We start from the raw sequence: 25,736 nt of genomic DNA, 5'->3' as shown, positions 1-25,736 counted from the left end.
ATTCTGCAGCAATGGCACGAGTCCTGGAAACAGCTGTGGCTGTCTTATAAAGGCAACAGGAGGAAGAGAGCACCCCTGACCTGACCTTTGTCAACGGGCACCACAAATGGCAGTAAAACTAAAAAAACATCTCCCCACATAGCAGAGCCACACACAAGCGAGGAAAGACGAAACATCACATTATGAAGAGGTATTCTTGCAGCTGGGAATGTGCCTGTATTTCTCTTTTCAGAAGAATCCCTTCTCCACGCAATGTAAGATGTTAGTGGGGCCAGCAGGGGGCACTCTCCCTCCGGTCCATGTGGGTCCTAATGCCCCAGTATAGTGACGGGGACACTATACTGTAAACAGGCGTCGTCCTTCGGATGAGATGTAAAACCGAGGTCCTGACTCTCTGTGGTCATTAAAAATCCCAGGGTGTTTCTCGAAAAGAGTAGGGGTGTAACCCCGGTGTCCTGGCCAAATGTCCCATTGGCCCTTACCAATCATGGCCTCCTAATAATCCCCCTATATGAATTGGCTTCATTACTCTGCTCTCATCCCCGCTGAGAGCTGGTGTGTGGTGAGCGTTCTGGTGCACTATGGCTGCCGTCGCATCATCCAGGTGGGGCTGCACACTGGTGGTGGTGGAGGGGATCCCCATTACCTGTAAAGCGTTTTGAGTGGAGTGTCCAGAAAAGTGCTATATAAGTGTAAGTAATTATTACTAATTATTATTATTATTATTATTATTAAGATGTCAGATCACACTAAAATATGGTAACATACTGTAGCTGTTCAGCTCTCTAAAGATGCATGAGGGGAGCTCCTAGCTAGTTTTCCTATTTTCCTAGTTTTTCACTGATAGCATTATGTGCAAAAGCAATCTGCAAAAGATGGAGTCATTTTCCACAACAGTAGATTACAGTGCACAGTAGATTATTTCTTTTCTGATGGGTAACAGCCAGAGTCTGTTACGTAAGAGCATGAGAAGCCCTTCAAGCTTGCTGGGTAATTGATCCCATAGTGCAAGCATGGACAGAAAAGCAAGATTACTTTTCCCTTAATACAGTATAAGCAAAATGCCTTGAACTGTGTCAACTTTACCTGTCAAGTCAAAAAAGCAAATAAACTACAACCAGCTGAACTGGTGGTAGCACTGTTAATGCAACAAAGCACTGTATCATGCATTAGCTGTTAGCATTTTTGAAAATAAGGTCAGCAATGTACTTGAAAGAAAATTGTTTAAAACCCTGTGAAAGGTTTTGCTGCCAGTATTACGTAAGGGTTATACCTCTGTAGTGGTCTTAAGCAACGGGAAAGAACAGGAAGGTCTAGAGTATACAGACCAGTGGTTATGCCTGCTGGTTGAGACTTCTTTCTGTACTCACTCTTTGGTTTAAAAAATACCCCAGTTAAAATGTGCATGATTTCCAACACCCTCAGCGCACTGATATTTAGTATGCAGTCCTACTATTTGAGAAGTTTCTCCCTTATTTCTGTCTAAACAGCTCTTATAAAATTATAAAAAGACAATAATGAGACTGTATCAGACATCTCTCACTGTGATACATTGTCTTGTCTTCTGCTTCAGTCCAGGGGGTTAAATTTCAGCTCACACACCCGAATATGGGCAGTCTTTTTTTAAAAAAGGTCTCAAATAAAAAAGTGAAAAAAGTTAGAGAGAGAGAGGTACTCCGGGACCACGACTGAGAATCACTGACGGGATCTCTTTGTAATACAACCAACCATAAATTATTTGAGGCAATACACTGTATGCACTGGACAGATGTTCAGATTGGGTTAAGGCACATCTTACAAACATCTTGTTTTCATTGAATTAAATACCCCTTGAAATAAGCCTCACCTGGGTGTAAGGCAGGATACTACCCGGACAGATCACCTGTTCTTTGTAAAACAAGAACCACAGTATATCATGTACAGTAAGTCATAATCCTCCTGATAATCCAAGCTGCATATATGCCAGTACATACAGTAAGTTATGCCTGAAAACACAGTGAAATATGTTATACTCATCTTGTTTTTTTCACCTGTTATTAATTATTTTGGCAATGCGTTACATAATAATGTTTTACAACGACATAATTTGTGCTTCTGCTTCAGCCATTTCTTTCTATTCACAAGGGGTGTGATTTGACAGCTCAGTAATTATTTTTCCTTGCTGACAGTCACTGCTTGTGTCTGAATAGTGCTCTACACCTGCCAGTCAGGTGCCTCAGGGAGAGAGTAACACTCTCAGCGAGAGTAACAGTGCTAGGAAAATGAAATTACATTGTCTATGGATTTCACTCTTCCTTTCATACCTGCTGTGGGAGCCTCTCTTTAAGTCTGGAAGTCAGTAAAAACAACATGTTTATCGCTCATGGTGTCCAAAGGTTCTTCTTTCTGCAAAGCATCAACAGAGGTCCTGAAAACTATCAAACCGCCTATATTTGTATTTCACTGAAAAAATGAGTGAACAAATCTTCAAACTATTATTTGTAAGGTAATTACAGAAATAATTTCTAGACTCACTAATCGCTATGCATGTATTGTCTCTGGTTCAATAGGGCAGATTTGAGTCTCAGAAATGTTGATAATGTACAAGCCAACAGTAATATTTAAAAACGTACACAGTATGGCTCACCACAATGTTAAAACCAAACAGTATCTGTAACATGGATCTCTAGAGGGTAGAAGGAGCAGATAGGATGTGATTTCTAAAAAAAATGTCTGAATTATATATAGTGATGCCAAGTACTCAGAATACATGGCATCTTGAATAATGCGAAGTGCAGTCAGGCACCTGAATTGAATGATACCTCCTACAAATTATAATACAGGCCTCCTACTGCTGTTTGTGGCTTTCACATCACAGTAGCAATACAGAATAATAAACCCCTAAGCCAGAGATCTAATCAGGTTTCTCTATCTGCTAAGAGGATTCTCTCCTGTTAGCAAGCATGCAGATTTATGACAGCAAGGAATGCTGGGAGAAAGGAAGACCTGAAGGGGTGTCATTTCAATACAGACTGACAGATTGGTGTCATACAGGAAATGCAGAGACTTAGGAAGCATCTGCCTTTCAAATACGTTCTTATTTGATACGTCAAGTTTCAGAGAAAGAATGTACACAGCCTTCTCCTCCAATTGTGTGAATATAAACACATTCGACCCCAAGGAAGTCTTCAGTTCCAGAGTCCTGCCCAGGCCCCCAGCTTGTCCTGATACAAATGGAAAAAGGCCCAGTGCACTTTGCCATATGGCTTCAATCAATTGCTCTGTTTAACTTCATGCTCACTGGGTCCTTGGCATTAAAATGTCTTTCGGAATCGAGCTGGCTGTGTTTCTGTGCATGTACTCTTGTGTGCTACGTCTCTTTCCCTCAGAGAAATAATCCCGCTTTTTCTCATACATGTGCCAACCTCTCTGATCATGTCTCTTACCTCAAGGGTTACCAGAGCTGTGTTCCTCAAGAGCCTATAGCAGGACACCCCAGGCCTGGTCCAGGAGGGTCTGTTGTCTAGGTTTTCTGGGTCTCCTCAAAGCACCTGCACCTGAAAAGCTGGGAAAACCTGTTAAACTTGTCTAATTAAGCCAAGAAAGAGCTGCTCCGGATCGTCATGAGCTCAGCTAATAGAAAACAGAACCACTCTAGACCTCCAGGACCAGGATAATGGAGCCCTAGCCAGTACACCAGCTGGACAGGCCTTGCTTTAGTTGAACCTTTTCAGTTAAGGTTTTCAGAATCAGGTTTTCAATTTCTGAATAGAGGAATAGATGGATCAAATACCATTTCCCCCCTCACACACACAAGTTTAAAGGGCATTGGAAAAATGTTGTACAGTGAAGTTTTAATGCTGAAGAATCATGAAAATTCCACCATTGCAAGATGTTTTATACCGGAATTAAAATGCTGCAAACGATTATCAGACATTATCTGGGTGTTTTTGGCAGTGTTTTAATCCCCTGATGTGACACTGTAAAACGGTCCTTTCTGTCTCCTGTGGAGGACAGTATTCATACTAAAGGAAATTTGACACCATCTGGCACTCCATCAACTGCAATGAAAAATGCTGAGAAAAGCATTACAGCGATGTTTGCCTCAATGGGGCTGCTTGCACAGTGTGTTCGGAGTCCCAGAGTGTCAAATACATTGCCTTTGAAAAGACTTTTTCCGGACTTCCCACAGGCCTGCAGAGTGAGGTATTTGGTATTAAACATCTTCTCGATAGATCCAAGGAACTATTTCCTCTAGACCAGCAGTGGTGCTGTGATGAAAACTCAAAAACAAAGCTGGGGAAAAAAACCTTTGCTTCCTCTTGACTGCAATCCTCTGCAAGGATGAGACCTGAAATCCAGACACAATATGTCTGATCCGATATACTGTTGTACTAAGGGGAACCGTATCTAAAACTGAGAATAGGAGGCATTTTTGTAGACAAAGGGTTGTGGCAGTATGGAGTTAGTATCCTAGCCATGGTCTTCAAGCTGATGCCCTGGCGTCTGTCAAGAAACATCAATATGATCCAGAGAACAACAAGCTACTAACTATCTGACAGGCTAGATGAGCCAAATCAGTCTTGCTTCTAAACTTTCTTGTCTCCTTACATATTTATCCATCTCTCAGACAGGTATGACTGGTGACTACGTTACTGAGGTTATACTGAATTTAATAACCCCAAACTAGGTCAGCTGAAATGAGATATGCTGTGCAACAGGAAAACAGTACATTGGTGAACATGTCAAGATATTTTACGGAAAAAAAACTTTGATGTTAGATCTTTTGATGAAAGATGTTAAGAAATAAAAACTGAAAATGTAGTGGGGAACAACAATTGTTCTCCAGTACTGAGATACAATATACTCTGTCATAAACTAGATACTATGCCAGAGGCTTACAAGAAGTTGATAATGATGATGAGGGCAGTGGTTGCTCATGATGCTGACTTCTGTTTTACATCTCTATTGGAGAAAGAGTTCTGAAGAAATTAATGCAAATATCAATATGAGTTCCAAGGACAAGATTAATTGAAAAAATGCCTCCTTGGAAAGAAATGTGTCATTTCAGTGGCATGTTTCCTAAAATAACCATGTGTAGAAAAACCTCTCTATCAAAACAAAATGTACAATACACCAGGTCACGTTCCAGTGTCTTAAATTTATTTTCCTGCTTGCTTTTGTTGAATTACCGGCCTGCTCAGTTTGCCACAGATATAATGGGATACGTCTTAAACAAACCAGCTGTTAATCTAAAAATAAACAAAAGATTACAAAAATTAAGTAACAGAGCAGAAGAAGAATCTAAGTCTTATCATCGCAGGCTAAAATCAACTGACCTAAATAACATCAACAAACACTTGGAAAAATTCAGTTTAATAGGAAACACAACCTTGAAATCCTCTACCAGCTTTACATACTTGTTTCAGACTTCTAACAGGGTAGCTGTAACATTAGATGTTGTTAGTCCAAGTGTGCATGGAATAGATTAGAGGGTGGAGATTTAATAAAGCAGGCACTCAGATATTAAGCACAGAAGGCACCTAGATTAATTCTTTAAGGTTCCTTCAGTTTAGAATAAATGGGGAGTGCAATGAGTAAAATATAAGATTGCTTAAGTAACACTAAAGACTGCTGATGATTTTGGCTTGTTCATTAAAGAATACTCATGCACTTTTCCAGGGACGATGAACCTCTGGACTCCTGGTCTGCTGCGCTCTGGGTGGAGAGGCTGGGCTCAGTATCGCGTGTTGAAGCCCTTGTACTCTAGCTTGGAGATGTCCCGCTCGTTGGAGAACACAGCTCGGTCGATCCGTGAGCCGGGACTCCCCACTTTGCTGAGCCAAACCTTCCTGTGGAGAGAACCAGATTTCACTGTTACCCTGCAGGCCTGGGGTCCTCTCTTGATCACTGCAGTAGAGCTGCTCATCGACTGGAATCACTCCTCGTCGTTCCTGTTATTCAGAAATTCCATCGCTGGATAAAACTGTGACATTGAGCTCCAGGATAATTTGACTCAGACACAATTACAAACTTGTATGAGGGATTAATTCTCTAATTCATCAATACAGAAAAAACTGTAAAAGGTAATTTATTAGTTTACATGGCATCTACTGTATATATTGTATATACTATGTACAGGAGATCACTGCATCTCACTGAATTTGATGAAGACCAGGTTAAACTTCTTAGCTTTTATTGTGCTGTTTCCAGATACTTTAATCAAGAACCAGAAGTTCACTCTTTGGTCCTGAAATCCGCCTGGGTAAGTTCTGGAAACGCTAGGACAAAAAAGTTTTAAGCGATTAGCTTTCCAGTGTTTTCCAGTTTCAGAAAGAATGTGGTGAAGATGGTGCTCAGGTGTTCAGGAGGTTGCCTTTGTGGGAGTCAGAATCAGCCCCTGGTCACACGAGTCCCCGCAGTCTGCCCTCTCCCTGCACCATGTGGTACAGCGCTCAGCTCCACCAAGTCATGTGGAAAGTGCAGTCACCCACCGCAGATTGATCTCGCGCTACATCTCCATCTACCCACGTGTGGGCCAAAGCTGCCGTCAGGAAGAAGCGGCTTGTCTCAACTAGTTTTCTTTTCATGCAACAAACATCACTTTTCAACAAATGGACTTTCAGTCTAGTTTTCATGAAAAAAGTCTTCAGCTTTGAAGAGAAACCAGGTAGGGGACCTTATTGCTTTCACGATACCTGTGAGTACTTGACTTGGACTTCAGTCCTAAAAAAAAAAAAACATTTTCCACCATCTCAACCGCTATTTACCTTTTTAATAGTAATTTTTAATAATAGTAGAGTATCAGAGGAAATTGTACTCCCCATTCTGATCCACCATGACGAAACTCATAATCAATTGTAAGAGAAAAACCTCATATTGCCCCATTTAAATGCTTCAAGGTGTGCAAGACAGTGTACACAGGTAAAGGATGAAGTAAACCACAATGCAATCTGGGTGAAAGTGGTGGAGACATTATCACTACAGCTCTATTCACTGACCTCTAAAACGATTAGGAGTGCTGATAACAGACTGGACTGATAAAAGCAACACTCTGTCTGCCTTGGGCTACCAGAGAAGACTGCAGAGAGAACAATGCAGCTGGTAATAAAGATAGTTAAGGTCCCTCTGTTTAGACTTTGCCAAAAAAAGAATTGCAGGAAGCTTCATGACTAGCTGGAAGATTCTGTTTTTGTTGCTGCTAAGTGTCCCTTCAAGCGCGCGATGCTCTCTGAAAACACTTCTCTCCTCCACCATTAACACCTGGCTGGGGCTGTGTCACTTTCCCTCAGGCGGATAATCCTGGGAATGACAGGGCACCCTCCTTCAGAGGAATTTTTCCTGATGAGTGTCCGCTAAGCGCTTCAGCACTTTAGTTCTCAATCCAAAAACGGAGAGCATGCAGATTTATTGGATCCTTGGCAGAGAAGGACGAGGAATTATCTCCATCCAGCCCTCTTGGAGCTGGTGTCCACACGGCCTGCAAGAACATGGAATTCCACTAAACCCTTTCAGCACTACATGCTGCAAGCTGAACACCCTCGGAGTCCGTGCTTTCTTGTAGTCAGCATATGGATTTGAACAGTGTTTCATGTCAAATGTCAGTGTCAGTGGATGAAGTGGATCCCCCTCTCTTGTTTAAAACACTTTTTTTTAATAAATGCAATTAATTAATACGACTTCCACATTTCCATAATGCAATGAGAAGCCAAGCATCTTACATGTTCATGTTATTCATGTGCTGTGGCATCATCATGTTCCAAACAAGAATTTATAGTACATAAAAAGGCCCGGATATCCCTTCCATTGTACATTGTTTCTACTGCTGACTTTCTAAAAATGAACTTTCACTGAAAGTGATGAAAATAACATCCCCCAGGTACTTCGCTAAGACAATGGCTGGGTCATCTGATGCAGGGCTTGAGCACCTACCATTGTCTCTCAGGAAAGACGTTCCATTGTTCAGACCTCCAGGGAAACAACGTGCAATAGCAGATACATGCCCAGTACCAGGTACCAATTCCCTTCAGGTCAGCTTGATGTATATGTTTAAGACACATAAAAATCTTTTTAAACAAGGAATATACAGTATCTACACTAAAGGGCTCTTACATCTATTTAAATTATCACAACAGGTAATATATTTAGAAAGACAAACAAGTCTTTCTAAACACAGTATCTTCTGAATGTTGTTCTTCTCAAAATTTAAATAATTATTAAACCTGATTTTTGGAATGTATACTTCAGACACACTTGATAATAGCAATAGTGCCCCTTTCCTTAGCACATAGGAATATAAATAATTACAGTACACTTTAAAAATGGACTCATACAATCATTTTAGTCAAGGATCGTGGCCGTCATTTTTAAAATGACTGATGGTGTTCTGTGAAAATGCTAGCCAAGGATGCATACTTGTATCCTGTCTTTGTCAGTGTTATGTATTGTACGGTTACAATGTGATGCTTCTGATGAACTGAGTAGTAGCAAGGGTTTGCAGACGAGCACCTGTTCCACGATCAGTGCGCAGTTTTCAGACAGGCCTTTGAACTATCACAGGTCATCCGATTTTCAGCTTACTTCTGTGATGATGATTTTTTTTTCTTATTTCGAAAAAAGAAGCAGTTTCTTGATGTCCACACGTCTGTGGTAAAGAAAACAACTCCCCTTATGCGGCACAGATCAGCTGACAATTCAGTCTCTGCAGACATGGTCATGAAATATTTAAGTTCAAATGGAAGCATTTGGAGATTTGTCTTCTCTGTAGAGCATGCACACAAATACAATGCATGATAGAAATCCACAGCATATTTTCTGGAAAAAAACCCATAAGCAATATACACTGTGATGCATAATAGCAACTTATTTTAACATGCTTTAAAAATTCCTAAATTAATCTACCAATACTCTGTCTTTGGGCTCAGAAACCCAGATTCACCAGATTGATGGTATTGTGCATATTGAGAGCAGGGTAATTGATATCCTGCATGATACAATGTAAAATAAATTCTGTCAGCAACCCTCCCGAATACAGGGACAGTGTGCTGGGTTAATTTTCGGAGTTTCTCCTCTAATAACAGGCAGCAGTGAAAACATTTACCAAAGTTTTTTGGGTTTAGAATTCCATGCCTATTTTAAGGCAATTGTAATTTAAGGCAAGCTGTAGCAAAACTATATATAAACTATATCTCTTCCCATTTGAAAGACTAGTAGAATAACCTGTCTAGCCTTTGCCTGTGCACTATAATTACCTGGCAGAGAAATGACAGTGAATACAATACTGCAGAAAAGGGATAGATTGGGCTGGTGACTGAGTTCTCCCAGTGCCAGTGATTTGGAGCTTGTCAACCCAGGATATTGTATGGGGCTAATTAAGTGATGTTGTGTTGCGTTGTGTTATAGACATCAGTCTGCTTGTAAATAGGCAAGGGATTGAGGGGAACAACATCTTGGCCCCCTTGCAGCGCAGAAAGAGACAAGCGGTCGGAATTACCCTCTGCAAGACTAATCCTGAGCACCACTTTCATCAGCCGACCCAAGGCTCTGGATGCCTGCCAGCAAGCCTGTCCAAGCAGTAGGGGGCATACTCAGTGCGTCTCTTTAGATTAAGGAGAGGACTTGGAAAAATCAGCCTTATCAGCTGAGCCAAGCCAATTACACCGAAGGTGGGGGACAGCAATCCAGAGATGATTAGATACATGCAGATACACTGCACCCACAATAATTGCTTTCACTTATAGAGTGCTTTTCTGGACACTCCACTCAAAGTGCTTTACGGGTAATGGGGACTCCCCTCCACCACCACCAACAATGTGCAGCCCCACCTGGATGATGTGACGGCAGCCCTAATGCGCCAGAACGCTCACACAAGTACGCAGGTTCAAGCAATGAGCCCACTGCAATCTGCTGTTGTTTTGTGGTTTTTAGTGCAAGCCAGCCATTCCCTGTTCTTTCACAAAAGCCTTTTGCCCACCAGGAAATTTACAGAGAACACCAGTAAGGATCTCAGATGAAGCTGGTCTCAGCGCAGAAGCAGCCAGATTCCCATCATGCTCAATCTGTGAGTTTAAATATTAATGAACTGTACATTTCCGATTCCTGTTATTTTAGAGTCCACAGCCTACACGAAAGCTACTCAGCATTGAGGCTGCTTTGCAGCTCCATGGAGTCTGTATCCCAGCAATTACAGCTGTCCCCTCAGCAAGAAAGGAAGCAGAAATAAAAAGTGCTCCCCCCCTCTCCTTCATGCATATTAAAAAGCAGAAATATTGAAGCACCACTAAGTAAAGCAGAAACACAGCTTGACTATTTGTGTTGGCATTTTCATAAATGAATGCACTCTGCAAATTATGTGTTGCTTGGAACAACATGAGATAGCCAAAGTTGAATCGTAAGGCCACTTCAATGTGGGGGACACACCCTTTAAAAGATGAATGCCAAGCAGAGAATAATGGGCTCTGCTGTCAGAGTCCATGAGCCGAAGTGTTGTGACCATTGGGCACTGAGAGCCCTGTGCAGTACTTTGGGGTTTCAGGTGGGCAATTGTAACATGAACAGAGCAGCTGAAACAGAAAGTGTCTGTTATCAGTCACCTGGTCTGGGCACATTTCAAGGCCACTGCTTTGTGGAGATGTCTGTATTGTGAACAGACTTACACCCCCGCTACTACTAATAATACAACTACTACTGTCTCTGAGTCTTATCTCAGAAATCAACAAAAAGCTAATTGTTTTGTGACACTTAGTCCATGGCTGTGCATTTTAACAATCCTCACAACTGCAATAGGAGAGAATGCTAAAACAATGACCACTGTAAAGGCTTTCTCTAAGTATTTCCATCTTTAAATATTTGATTGTAATTCTCCTGTCTGTTTCAACACCAGGTAGAGAGGCGGGGGGACTACAGCATATTGCTCATTTATTGTTACTCTACAGTGATCCATAGATACACCAAGATATCCCCGTCTCTCACCAAACCACTGCCTCCTCTAAAGCAGGCGTGGGATTTGAAACCTGCCAGAGAAAACCAGTAAAATTCTCGTTACGTTGAAATTATGCATAACAGCTAGCAACAGCATTACAAGTTAATTACAGTATGTGCTGGATGTAACCAAATTTCCTCCTTTTCAACCAAAAGGCTTCTTTTTCCAGAAAAAGCATCGGCCACCAGAGGAGTTAAGGGGACAGAGCAGCTGAGATATGCAGTAAAATGTGACACATTAACTCCACGGCACCAGAATGATGAACTAGTATCTTGCCTGGTATTGGAATCCAATGCACTGAGAAGAAGCTCCACTTAGTGCTACAGCCTGTTTAAGAGACACAAGCTCCAGTAGTGTTTTTAACTCAATGGTGTCCTGCAAACCTTTTCTTCTGGCCCACGGTTTACAGATGAGGGTCAACGTGCCTCTTCCAGGAGCTATGCCACAAAGCTGATTTGATTTCGAGAGAATTGTCCCCTACAGATGAAGTTGTTTCACGTTAGTGTCTCAGCCTGACAAACAGCTGGGTGCTCCGCGCCCGACACCTGCTGAGAGGAACTCTCGTAGTTTTGCACCAGCGCAGCTGGGCCTCCGGGACAGCCCCCCGTAGGGATCGGCCCGTGTCTGGAAAGTCATCAAAGTCCTCCGCTCGATCCCTCCAGACTGCAATCAATGCCCAGCCCGGGGGCTGGCTGCCTTACCTCGCTCTCGCATGGAGGAAGAGAGAAAAATGGGTGGCGTCCCTTGAACAGGGCTCCCTGATTCTTGTCTCGTTCAGCTTGGTGGTGATTCTGCTTCTTGCTGGAGTGAAAAGCAACTGGGTCACGGGCTCCTCTGAGAGCTGCGATGCTAAATTTGGTCTGCGCGACAACGGGTCGACTCCACAACAAGGATATCTTGAAAGAGTCTGCAGACCGAGCTCTGAGCAGCAAGCTGTGACGGGCAAAGACAACCAATTCCTGTTTTCCTGATGACTGATCTTAATTCTCTAGCTTCAATAACCATGCACCACAAACTCGCCCGGTGGAGTTCTGCTTTGTTTTCTGTTTAGAAGCTGGACTTTTGACGGGTGAACTCTTGTACCGCCGGTTAGTGCTGCTCTGCACCAGACCTGATCAGGCTAGGGCCATAACTCTTCTTAGAGGAGATGTTGTTGTTGCTGCTGTTGTGGGGTCCAGAGATGAAGAGCAAGTGGCAGATCTAAATGTAAACGGGAACTAATGAGCCCCTAGATATTGAGTACAATAAAAATGTTCGTCTAGTCACGGTATGTAATAGAGCTGAGCAGAAAAGCTCTGGACTACTGGCACATGTGCAAAATCACCTCCAGAAAAGTCTAACTCGACTGGATGGAGGTGCACATGAAAAGTAGAGTAGTATTCTGAAAAATACATCAGCTTTTCAGTGAGACGCTGCACTTTTCAGCTGGTTTGAAGATCAGGAAAGGAAGGACTGATGTTTATATTTTTGGAAATAATAATAATAGTACATATAGCCACTTTGGAAACATTTGAAATTGCAGTGAAATACACTGTCAAAAACTGAAGCACAATTGGATATATTGCACATTGACATACTACACACATTTCAAAGTGCACCTGAAATGCAGTTCAATAAAAAACGAATTAATGGTTAAAATCTATTGATTAATCTTTTAATTTTATGACCTATATATTTTTTCAGACATTTATAATCTATCTATAAAAATACAGTTTCACAACGCTATTGTCACGCCCCGTACACCTAGAGGGCGCTCTACTTCTGTCCTGTCCCTAGTTCCCTGTGATTATTCATGTCTTTCCGCTGTGTAGCCTATTTACGTCCTGTGTCTGCTCTGCTGCTGGCTCAGCATTGAGGGTATAGATGTCCTGAGACCCACCTAGCACCAGGTCGCTCCTGTCTGTGGCCTGAGGGAATAGGTTTCTATAGTGACATAGTCCGACCCCCTGAGCCTGGGCTAACCGCTACACAAAGGGTCTTCATTGCTCTCCTGGCCATTCCACAGCTTGCCCTTCTGACATCAGTGGCAGCTCTTCGAAGCTTTTACCTCCATCCATCCAACAGCAAAGCACAGTGACCAGCGTGCCCCCTCATATCTGCGCTCATCAGAAGTAAAAGACCACTGATTGATATTCCTGTCATTCCTCTTCATTAACACCCCAGTTTGTACAGCACAACTGGTTAAAAACATTTCCAGTGCCTCTCAAACAGGCTATAGCATCGAGTGGGGCTTCTTTTAGGTGCATTGCATTCCATATCTACGGAAAGTAAAATGACTGAATGAATGACAGAATTTATTCCCTGGTGAATTCAAGAGTACATTGATTTTGATTCTTTAGTACATTGATCAGGTAACAAGAAAGACATTTAAATATGAAAAAAGTGTGAACAAGTGTGGTGCCTTTTGATTGCAGAAAATGGAGGTTTTCTTCCAGGCTTCCACATTGATAACATCTAATTAAATTATTAGATTTTAAATCCCTGTTTTACCAGCACACAGGGACAGTTTCCTAGGCAGCAGCAGTGGGTTCTGTGCGCAGCTAGACCACATGACCAGAGAAGAGGACTGTGACTGTTCTTAACCTCAATAAAACACATCCTTCACAGGAAAGAGGGGCGCTAGTAAACTGCTGGGCCTCGCTCACGTTTCCCAGAATTCTCCACAATCACCATCACACTCCAGATTCGGATTGATGCCATGGCCTCATTTGAGAAGCCTTTTCTTTTTCTACCAGAATAATTTTACTGCTGACAGTAAAATTACTGCTGAAAAAACAACCCAACATTTCTCATCTAAACAGGACCCTGACAGGGTTCCGCTGTGTTATTTTCCTATCAGGAAAGGAAAAAACGAGGGGAAACCTAGTATGGTCGTAAATGTTTAACGAATATGATCCTATTTGAGCTGCTGCAAATCACAGAATATTTCTTAAGTGCCTCCTCAGAAGATTTGATCATTAAAGATTCTGCCTTGTCACTTTATTTCAAAATCCGCTTGATTTTTTTCGACCGAAAAACAAATCTTTCATCTCACGAGAATTCCCTTACAGGTTTTGCAGGGTCATTAATTAAATATCACCCAATCAATTTCCCTATTATCTGCAAAAGGAGTGTACTGTAGCTCTGCTACATGGCATAAAATATTTATAGGGATTCCACAGAGTGGAAAAGGAATATAGAGACAGTGGCAGTCCTCTCTTCTGCAAAGCATAGTTATCCTTTTGGATTTGCTTTACTGGGCTTGACTAAATTCGTGCACAGCAACTCTTGAGAGAATGGTGTTCTTTTCACTGCATGACATGAAACAGCACATGAGGAAGACCAACAACTATATTTTGGCATGCTGTGAAGAAAACACCTTTTTGCATTCTTATTGTGAAGATAATACACTTGCTGTATATCAAATAAACAGAGAACTGAGACAGCCTCAAAGGGAGAGAGAATCTCTTTTCACATTTACTCTCAAGGCACGGGTCAGCACTTGGAAAGCTTGGGGTGTAAAAGGTATTCATCCTGAAAGAGCTGAGAGAGACACTGGATTCCCACCAAAAATGAAAGCTCTCAAGGTCAGCAACTAAAACCAGGGCACCCAGGGGCGCTGTACGTCTTAGAACACAGCACTCGAATCCTAAAAGGTGTCAAGCTTTAGGTAGTAAATTCTCTTCCTGGAGCAGATTTCCCCAAGACTGGTATTGGAGGGCTGATGTTGAGGTTTTGCCGGTGTCTTCAAAGTACCAGAACCTCAGCATCTGGGAGAAGCTGTTAAACTGGTCCAGTTATGTCAATAATGAAGTGATTCTGGTTGATTTATCCCCCCATAATGCATCCTGTTTTTATTTCTTCTCTCAACGCAATCTGCCACGTGAATTAAGCATCACAGTGAAAGCGGCTTCGACAAATAACCTCCTTCCAGGCAGCTGCCAGGAAATGACCAAGAAAATCAAAATAGCATCTCATAAAACTGAGACAGCCACAAGCAAATCTTTGGCCGTTCGAGCTGGAATTGAACAAATATCCACAGTAGTGGACAACAATGCTGTTCCACCTTTTAACCAGTGTGTGGTGGGGCCACATCTTCAGTTGAAGACACACTACAAATGCCGAAGAGCACAAATAGATCCCAAAGCTGATGATCCAAAAAAGTTTTTGAGGCATCAGCTGGTACTTTTGCCCCAGGCCATGGAGGGCTAGGAAACAGAATCACAGCATAATATTGTTTTTTATTCAAAAGGCTTGACTTCCTCTTCTACATTCTAACTTAATTGATCATCCAATTTCTCAGGGGTAGTGTTGCCTTGGAAAACACTCTTGTCAACACTGCAAGAAGACTATTGTAGATTATCAGATTTAAACTGTTTCTACAGATTGGCATGTAGATCAGTCTCAGCAGGTCCTGATGAAAACTCCGTGACCTATTCCTCAGGTGGAGAAAGATCCCCACACTATTCCATGTGAAAGTGAGAACACAGAGCTATAATAACGTCTGTCTGGTTGTCTTTAAAGTGTTCTATATTTTGATTCGGCACTTAGGCCGGAACCAAAACTTTGAATGAACCGACAATCACAAATTCCAAACCCACTAGCATGTGGCAGAATTCCTCTGCATAGAAGGAAGAGGCATCTTGCTAACAAACAAAAACCACTATGAAACACTAGATTCAAAATCTGTTATTGACAAATGGGTCATCGTTTGATTTTATCTGTGCCTTAGTTAGCAATCTGAATAATCAATATCAGCATGGTGCAGTGGCTCTGTGGCTAAGGATCTGAACCTGTGGCTGGAAGGTTGCTGGTTCATATCCCACGGCTGGCAGAGGAATCCTACTTCGTTGGGCCCCTGAGCAAGGCCCTTAACCCCAGCTGCTCCAGGGGTGCCGTATAAATGGCTGACCCTGCGCTCTGACCCCAAGCTTCTCTCCCTGTCTGTGTGTCTCATGGAGAGCAAGCTGGGGTATCCTAAAAAAGATGAATTCCTAATACAATTTAGCACCTGGACATACTCTCCAAACTCCTCTGTTGCTACCAAACTCCAAATGCTTTCTAACGCTCACAGTGATACAGGAGTAAACTATTAAGGAACTTGCCGGTATTTCACTACAGTGTTTCCTTAAAAATGCTAATCACGTTATTCATTTTACAGCTGACAATGAGAACTATCAATTTTAGATGTGTGGATTAATCAAGGATTTGCAACTAAGTTTTCAACCACGCCTGAAAATGTCCTGTTCAATATGCTCAAAACTCCGATAACCTCGTCGCTTCACACTAATTGGGGTGTACTTTGGAGGAGTTCTGCCTTGGCCATATCTGTATCAGGTCTTCCTTTGTTTCATCAGCTTTTCAAAAATGACTGGAGGAAATGGCTGACGTACATCAAGAGCAGAGCCATAACCCTTCACCCTAGATACAAGGGTCCCATTTACAGCTGTGAGAACTCACAGCACTGAATGGAAAAGTGCCCAACAAGCCTCTCTCTTCTTGTTCTACTAAAACCCACAGCCAGCTACATGACAAATGCCTTCAGAGTAATTATGGGACTGGATACTCAGACTGTTGTGATGTGTAATAAGTGTCTGGAGCCCAGATTTTACAGCAGTGATGCACTCATGCAAGAAAAAAAACCCCTTAAAACTATTGATTGTGTTTCTGTTTGTTTTTAGACTAAAACCTGACCTTAACGATAAATGGGCGTCAAGTCGAACTTCGCCTTAATTTATGGTGTACTCGCTCCACATCCTTTTCCAGTGTTTCTCCAGTGTCGTTCCAGAATGTTTCTGCCAGGACTGCCGAGGCCAATAAGAAGACAGGAGAGACTGGTTACACCCCAGCTGCTTGTCCAGGATGGGCTGAGTCCAGCATATTCATCTGTGTCAGTGGACTCAGCCTATCGCCGAGGGGACCCAGAATGATCGTTTCCCTGGCAGCCAGCTCGCTGTTACAGTCTGCCCCCTGAGCCGGTGCCAGACTCATTACACTCGGGCTCCAGACTGACGACACTCGCTGCCTCCACCCTCCTTTTTGTACCCCGCCTTAGATCCTGGCTCCTCCCCACCTCAATTGGCACAGTACCCATGAAACCCAGTGCTTGCCTTTAATGCTATGAGCATAACATAGGCCAGGTCTACGGCTTGTTGTCGAGGGTCAAATCCCAGGTGTTGTACCCTCGAGCACAGCATTTCACTCACATTGCTATAGTCAAATGCCCAGCTGCTTAAATGGGTACAAATGTAAGTAGCTTTTAGACAGAAGCTTCAGCCAGACAGGTTCGTTTTTGAATCCTGATGTCTTAGCTCACAGCAAACCACAGGGGGACAATAAGGAAGAGCAGACAGGCTTCCCGAACCCCTTTCCGGCTATCGAGCCTTTCCTTTTTTGATTCCCATAGAAGCTCCTCGGTGACATACAGGAGGTTCAGCCCTGATTGGAGGAGGTGTCTGTCTCTCACTGGAGTCATCATAAGCCTACAGGAGCCAGAGCTCCCAGGGTTTTCTTTTCCACTGGAAGAGGACAGTGCCCTGCCTGACTAACCCTCGCAGCACTGAGCCACTGGTGCACCAACTGGGAACTCCTGGCGACAGCTAGCTGCTGACGTGACTCAGCAAGCACACACTTTAATCAGAGAGAGAGGGGAGTCGAATCAGCTGTGTCAAAGCACTGCGATCGCTTAAAGCTTGGCATTGAAAAACGATCCGGAGAATCGAAATGTACAAGATTTTCCCATTAAAAGATCCATTTAGGATGTGTTACTATGGGAAGATTTGCAAGTGCATTAAAATATTTTCAGAAAACACAGCCAGGACTGCCAGGAAGTGTGCAGGAGAGGTGAATCAGCATTGTGCATTAAGACGCTTCTCCACTGCAGCCGCACTTTCACTCCGAGGGGTCTTTTAGATTTGTCTTAGATCAGGAATCTGAGACAAAAGCACCACTGAGTTCCTCCACGGCCACAACGAAGCAGGTTTACTAGGGTCTGGATTAAGTCGAAACTTTGATTCAACTGCTAATGGCAAAGGACAAAAAGCCACATTTGCAACTCCACCTTTACCCCCTGGTATAAATCTGACAGATATTATAAATGCACAAGGCCCGGCTAACAGCTCCTGCGTCTGCTTGGTGTTTTGCGTATATGCATGACCTTCCCTGTAAATGGGGCTCTCTTCAGTAATGCATTTGTGAAAAGCCTTGGAATGCTTTCAGGTGGGAGGCACTGTATGAACACCAAATGTAACTCCTTGAAACTAGAGCACAGGTCCTCTCACTGTGAGACGCACAGACACATCTGGATTCTTTTACCCGGACCCTGGAAACAACAGCGATTAGAGGGTCCCGACACTGGAATCTGAAACACTCCAATAAGGTCGTGCCTCTGCAACGAAAAGCCCTCAGCCGCTTGGGTTACAACCCTCCTCCCGTCTGGATTACATTTCAGTCGTCCTAGAGCTTTATGTCATCTGCGTGAGCTCCAGCGCCCAGCAGCCCCCTCACTTTCTCTCCCCCACACCCCAATAACAAAGCTGCACTCCATCTCCTTCCCTGAAACTCCCCGTGGGATCTGCTGTCAGAATCCACCCCAAAGCGGGCCAGATATGAAATAATTCAAATCACATTGCAGATCGAGACCAGGCACACATCCGAATGGGCAAAGCTGCGATTCGTCATCTAATTTGCTCTGCATACTGCTGTCATCGGCGAAGCCCAGGAGAGGAACAGCTCCTTCAGGAAAGTTGTCCGGACCCAGATCGTGGCAGAGGGCACAAGAAAAACAATATGGGGGTCCAAGCTCCACAAAACATATAAGAAGAGACAAGGCACCAGGGAATAGTGAACTTGTTGCTCTCCCCATGTGAAATCATTGCCTGTCGTTTTACAAGGTGAGCACTACTTTCACGCAATATTTTTTAAGAAGGGGAAGGCACCTACGAATGGGACCACTTCTTGTGAGAAGGGGGACGCTTTGTGCTTCCTTTAACAAGGGGAACAGCATTCTCCACACTCCCTCTCAATCTGGGTAGTAGATGTTTTGGATCTTGGACACTCTCTCAATGGGAGAGATCTGCGCATTTCAACAACACTGCGGATCAAAGAGTGATTAATTGCCAACTGTTACACAACCCAGGCACATCAAATGGAAGGGTTTCAATCTAAAATGGACTGAGGCTTTCTGTTTTCAGTGGAACGACGGCAGCCTGTTTCTGTGTGAAACCACAGCTGACTGGCAGTGTCACTGCAGATTTGGGGGGAAGATGAAGGGTCTGCGATTCGAAATCACTCACACACACGCAGACTACTGCTGCCAGGCTGAGCTGGTCACTCTGAATCACTTCCCAAACAACAGCCGGCGCTGTGCGCAGTATTACACATCTCCGCAAAAATCCCAACTGGAAGTAAATGCGAGGAATTTTGTGAGGCCAGTTAATAGGAATCTCCAGGTTTTATCTTAAAGATTTATTGCACGATAGCAACCCAGCACTTAATCTAAAATCAAATATTTTTTTTATTCTACTAAAGACTAGAAACTGCACAGTAGGTGTCTTGTACACCACCATGATTGTGGAACACACTGCCCAGATCCATTAGAGACTCTGGGAGTGCGAGTTCACCGAGTCTAAAATTTGCTGACCAGCTCACCACACGTTCTCATAAACTTTACCTTTGGATTTAATTGTCTTTTAAAAAAGTGCTCAGACATTTACTTATAAAAGTATTGTCACTGTTATAGTTTTTTCTTGTGCATGTGTGTATAGCAATCAGGTCAGTTTCACAGAAGGCACGGCAGGGACAGCAAAGTTTTTAAAAAAAATCAAAGCCAGGCCTGATTTATACTGTCCAACCTTATAACGACTGGAGCAGGTGCAGTTTCTTACCTATTTAATCGGGAAATTAAAAACAGTCGGGGTTTAAAAATACTCGGGAAATAAAAGGAGAGTTGTTTTTAAAAATATATTTAATTTTTGTAACTGGAGGCATGTAAAATAAAACAGAATCCCCGCATATGATAAATATCTGAAAAAGACATCAACATACAGTACCTATCGTGATGGAAAGTACTGTATTTGCAACATGGCTGTAAACAAAATAGCTTTCCTTCAGCGCGGTACATTGATGCATTCTCTTCATTCCAAAGCTCTTAATTAACATACTATCATATTATGTGACCCTCACAGGTGTGTACTTTTAAAAGTCGTGGGTGCGAGTGAACGTGTCCTTAAACTTTCCTAAGCATTTGGACATTAAGCTTTAATGCGTTCTCTTTCAGTTGTGTCATGTTTGTGTTCGTCTAAAGTGATTTCGGTTAATACGTCAAAGTCGACATGAAAAATGAAAATGCTCATAGTGAAAAGCTAATACAATTAACGAAAAGCTAAAACAAGACCAGTCGGCTATTTTCTTCCTGTATATTTTGCAGTCCAGGGTTTGAAGGGGAAACGGGATCATTCTAGAAGATTCCACAGCGCAGGCAGAAGCTGGCTAAAGAGTGACACCTGGTGGCTTACGAAAAGACAACCTGATGTTATTCTATTTTTTTCTGGCAAAGTGGTGCTGTTCCCCTGTCTGTATCTCACGGACTGTGACAGATGTTGTGCACTTTGAGATAGCTTGCTATGACAAGGTGATTCTGAGATGCTAATTCAGAAAAGGCTACTTTCCTTGAGAGGTACATTCTCTCTGCCATGCTGCTTGCTTTGTAGTCTTAGGCATCTGAAACTGCCTGAAATACAGTGCACTTTTTTGGACAAAATCTGTAAGACTTTAAGCTACAGGCTTTTATCTTATACAACTGAAGCATTGCACCGGAAAGCACATGATCAGGTATTGCAGTTTTTGACTGATAACACGAAATGAAGAAAATGAAAACTCCTGTCATTTTTCATGCTGTTTTTACTTAATTGGAATGGTCTGGCTCAGTGGGGTGGGCATTAGCACAGCTGCCTCACAGCTCTTGTGCCCTGGGTTTAATGACAGAAATGAACATCTTCTGTGTGTTTTCTGAGCACTAATATGAGTTTCCTCAGGGTTCTCTGATTTCCTCCCAGCTTCAAATGCATGCCGGGAGGGTAAACTGATGTCTGTAAATTGTCCCTGTGCTCCTGTGTGTGAGTTCTCTTGCATCACACTGGCATATCCCACCCAGGGTGCAGTTGCCACAGCCCTGATCAGGAACGAGCCACTTCCTGATCATGGACAGATGCAATGGCTTGGGTTGGGTTATGTCATAATAGAGTGCACACATTTCCTGTATAAACTGTATGACACATAGATAATGCATGATTTGTGCTAAAGACCTGAGTCCATCGCATCAAACTACATTAACGATCTATACATCTCCCACCCATCTTCAATTTCCGTCATGTGGTAAGCACTGACGAACCCAATTTTTCTGATGCGTCAGTTATAGCAGTGCCAGGCTTGTCGTAGAAAAACAAACTGCTCCACCGTGTGATGGCTGTCATGGTGAGGAACATCTACCTGCAATTTTGAGCAGAACTGGGTTTGGACTTTTTGAATTAGTAGTGGTTCTGGTAGTAGTGGTTCTGGTGCTTCTAGACATTACTATACACTACAAAATGACTACACAATACACAATACAATAGACATCACTACACTAAAGTGACTGCGCTCCACAACCATTAAGTCCCCGAAAGTTCTGACTATTACTACACCATACCTCAAAACAGACAGTACATAGTGACGTTTCATGATTTGCTATATTTATCTAAGAAAAATGCCATTTTTATTCATTTTTTATTTCACATGAGGCAAAGGAGTGCATGCCTCCTGTATCTGGTGTCACGACCCACTTAAATCACTAAATCATCACTCTTGCCTCATGTTCTGGGTTTGCTTTCATACTTGGCCTGACAAGGGTAATATTTTGTGTTTTGGGGTGCAGCTCTGACTTCCAGTGTGTCCACCTTGAAAACGAATGATTGACCCTCTCCGCTGTTGGAAGCTACTCGCACTGTGCTGTACACTGACTGATGGCTGTTGTGAAAGGGAGGCCAGTTAGATGACCATCTAAAACAGACCCACACACTGCACACTGACCTGTAAATGGACTGGTACTTCAATATATCCCCGTGCACTTCTCATAATGAGTAGGGGTGTTACCCCAGTGTCCTGGCACTACCAATCATGGCCCCCTACTAATCCCCCTCTCTGAACTGGCTTCATCACTCTGCTCTCCTCCCCACTGAGAGCTGGTGTGTGGGGAACGTTCTGGCGCACTATGGCTACAGTCACATCCTCCAGGTGGGGCTGCACACTAGTGGTGGTGGAGGGGGGTCCCCATTACCTGTAAAGCGCTTTGAGTGGAGTGTCCAGAAAAGCTCTGTATAATTTTAAGGATTATTATAATACGCTATCCAGCACCATTGCCTCTCATACAGACTATGTAAAGCATTTCAGAATCTCAATTAATCTGTATACTGTATGTTTGTTCTTAAATCAATGAAAAACACAGTCGTCGATATTCTTCATAGAGCTCCACAGTTCTTAGTTGGGGTCCAGCGTAGAGCAAGAGGAACCCTGTCCTGTTCTCCAACACAGATTCCACTCACCGCATACTGTATTGCTTATGGACCACAGGATGGGTGGTCTGTACCACAGCTGCCTTCACCAAACCCAAACCCCAGCAGCTAGAGCCTATAAAAGCTTTTTTCTTCTGTTTTCATTCAGGGCGGGAGCACAAGCTCCTAAAACTCCTGGGAAGCCCTCGGCGCCGGACTTACATTTCCTTGACTTTGTCGGGCGGGCCCTGCACCTGTCCGATCACGGTCCCCTGCCGGGTGTTCTTCACCCAGCCCGTCACCCCCAGCTTGTGGCCTTCATCCTCCGTGTACTGCGGGGCGGGAGAGAGGGACAGGAAGTGGGTGCAGAACACTGGCAGACACTCGCTGATGTTCAGAACCACAAGGCGGTTCTCGGTTTGTGGGGGAACAGTCGGGAGAAGTCTATTTGATTTGTGCACACAAAGCCAGTCCAGTGTACCGCCAAACAAAAAGACAAGCGCACGTCTTATATTTCTGAAACATCAAGTATGATTGAGACCCAGTGTCTAGGTCCTTTCCACTTCTGCCTGCCACTAGGCTGACATCGCACCCCACCCTCACCCTGTGTTTTGCAGGTGGTGGGCTCCCAAGACGGCCCCGCATGGCCTTTCCGGGCTGAGCCCGGCCACCAGGCACTCACCTGCGAACGCCACCCCCTGGCCTGGCCTGCGGATCTGTTCCTGGGGGCAGGGAAGTCTGGCCTGATCGATTGGCCTGCTGCAATCGCAACCCTCACCAGGAAAGGCGGAGTGAAGATGGAAGAATGGAGACCCAGTGTTTCAGGGTTCAAAATAAACACAGTGCACGTCACTCCAACTTACCATTCTGAAGCAGACTCCTGCAAAAAAAACAGAAAGAGGAAAAGCTCATGATATATTTAAAGTATACGTATAGAATGGTGCCCTAAGCAAATGAATGGAACTTAAATGGATCAACAGCATTTTATGTTGCTGAGGAACAAGTAAAGGTTTATTCCACGCAGAAAAGAGAAGTCCACACCCGAGCAAGGCTGGACAGACGAAATGTCATGTTTCTTTTCTTCTTATTTCAGCGTGGAATAAAACTTTACTTGCTCCTTTGCAGCCTACGCATGCTTGATGAAGCTACCCACCTGGCCTACTTCAGCCCAGTTTATTTATGTTGTTGTATGCAGAACATTAATAGCAATAAAGAAAATGGTTTCAGGCATTTTTAAATAAAGGCAATAATCTTCCCATTGCTAAGCGGCATCCATGAGGCTAAATTATTTTATATCATGTTTGGGGTTTAATATTTTAATTTTAATATTTTAATTAATATAAAATACATCTTTGCAGCCTGTGCAAATATAATATGTAATACTGTATATGTAGGGTGTATATTTATCCAGGTAGTTCAGGTGGGGAGCTGTGTCAGCATGCGTAGGCTGCAAAGGAACAAGTAAAGGTTTATTCCCTGCTGAAAAGAGAAGAAAGAAAACACAACGTTTCGGCCGTGGAGCCTGAAAAGTAAAAAAACGGCCGAAATGTTGTGTTTTCTTTCTTCTCTTTTCAGCATGGAATAAACCTTTACTTGTTCCTATTTATCCAGGTAGTCGATGTTTTGCAGTATCAATGGAGCATCGGTAGAGGGCAGCATTGTATCCGAGCACTCTTTTTCATTGCAGCCGGCCTGTTAGCGTTTGGCAACAAGCTGGTCATTTTCCGACTGCGACGCAGTGTTTAAACTAACAGTGGGCATTATTCTGGGACGGCAATGCGTCCGCTTTTTCAGCAATAAACAGCCAACACAGAGCAGTGTCAGTTAAGGAGACGCTAACGAGGCAAAGCACCGCAGTGAACTCCCCGTAATAATGGTCTGGTAAGGCAGAAAGCAACTGAACTCAAATGACCCTGCTGCAACACTTGCCAAAATATACGGTATCCAGCTGAGAAACGCATTAAGCCGACAGTTCGGCTCACTGATGCGCAAACATGCACTAAATTCCTTCACCACTTAAAACTAGCTCATCCTGAGTATTTAGTCTGGGGAAACGGGTTGTGCCGCATCGCGATGTCAAATCTACTTATTTGCCCCGAAATCCAGAGTCGCAGCGAAACTTAACTGCGTCTAAATTTGGAAACGGCAGCTGCTGCTGGGCACAAGCTAACGGGCTGTGTTACTGCGACTAGACGAGCAGTTAAAGGCGGGCAACACACAAGGCTACCTACCCTGAACGCGGCCGAATACCTCGAAATCTACGGAAGCCAGTTTGGCTCCTGCACTGACTACGTCGTTAGACATTGCCAGCAGGATAAGTGCGGCTAGAACAAGCGCACGGCTCCAGGTCCACCTCAGTCCCGGCCCGGACACGGCTCTCCGCATCGGCGCTGGTACCTGGCGCTCCCCCCCAGCTGGGTGTCGCTAGTGCGCTAATTTCACAACCCCTGCGCAGCCTGGCACGTCTGGCGAGGAGCTGGAGACTGGGTCATATTTATTTTTTAAAGCGAAGTGATGCCTAAGCATTGCCAGATGTAAAAACTACTGGGCTTGGGAGAATTACGGGTGACAAAAACTGGAATTTAAAGAGGATATACTATCTTCTAGGATTTATCCTAGGATAAACTACCAGATTGTTTTTTTTTTTCAGATGTTATATAGTTGTCCTTTTCAGAAAGAAATATTGCAGTGGACAGGCCGTGTTGAAGGGGAGGCGATCGGAGTGGCGATTTTAAATTCCCAGAGTGAACCTAAATTTGTAATTGTTTTGACACTCGCAATGGAAACAAGCGCAAATGGACTTCCTGGTCCTGTACTTGACTTTCATTTTTTAATATTTTTTATGGGTGCTCACGGGCACGTTTTAAGATCGTGGGGATCAAGTTCTAAAAGCATTTGGTACTGTCAGTCTAATTACACAATGGTGGCGCTCTGGGTTAACAGTGCTAATGGATTCCGCGTATCATTAATAGTTAAAGCAAATGTACTGTTATCAGAGCACCATGAGTTCTTGTGCTTTTAAACCGAGTCATGGGACACCTCTGAAAACTTGAGAGTTTGTTTTAGTAGCAAGTCGGGCTACCAGTTACAACGCAGTTAACCCTAAATACATGAATACACCAGTAGGTGGCACACACACCATTTAGATATCTTGCCATATGGCAGCTTTTTAAGTATCGCAAATCAGAACATTAGTAAGGAATTACATTTGTGATACTGGTTGTAATGCGTTTCGACCAGTAAAGTAAATTGAATGAAGAAAACAAAGT

The 25,736-nt window shown here is 43.4% G+C and overlaps 1 protein-coding gene across 1 annotated transcript; it reads right to left on the bottom strand.

The window, feature by feature from the left end:
- Positions 1 to 5,120: 5,120 nt before the first annotated feature.
- Positions 5,121 to 24,899, bottom strand: acyp2 (acylphosphatase 2, muscle type). The gene is made up of 4 exons (XM_006638413.3): positions 24,699 to 24,899; positions 23,331 to 23,347; positions 22,690 to 22,799; positions 5,121 to 5,831 (listed from the first exon to the last, which is right to left on the bottom strand). Exons 1-4 carry the CDS (start codon positions 24,850 to 24,852, stop codon positions 5,717 to 5,719), a joined length of 396 nt encoding a protein of 131 aa, XP_006638476.3. The 5' UTR covers positions 24,853 to 24,899; the 3' UTR covers positions 5,121 to 5,716.
- Positions 24,900 to 25,736: the final 837 nt, after the last annotated feature.

The sequence above is a fragment of the Lepisosteus oculatus genome, chromosome 17 (assembly GCF_040954835.1).
Source record: "Lepisosteus oculatus isolate fLepOcu1 chromosome 17, fLepOcu1.hap2, whole genome shotgun sequence".
Taxonomy (NCBI): domain Eukaryota; kingdom Metazoa; phylum Chordata; class Actinopteri; order Semionotiformes; family Lepisosteidae; genus Lepisosteus; species Lepisosteus oculatus.
This window is presented reverse-complemented; position numbering and strand designations above follow the sequence as displayed.

What these genes read in the sequence shown, in the direction of transcription:
- acyp2 (XM_006638413.3), bottom strand. Translation starts at nt 24,852, where the DNA reads ATGCGGAGAGCCGTGTCCGGGCCGGGACTGAGGTGGACCTGGAGCCGT. An exon ending in CCCGACAAAGTCAAGGAAAT is followed by an intron (nt 5,832 to 22,689) that starts GTAAGTCCGGCG and finishes TTCTCTCCACAG; the next exon opens with GAAGGTTTGGCTCAGCAAAG.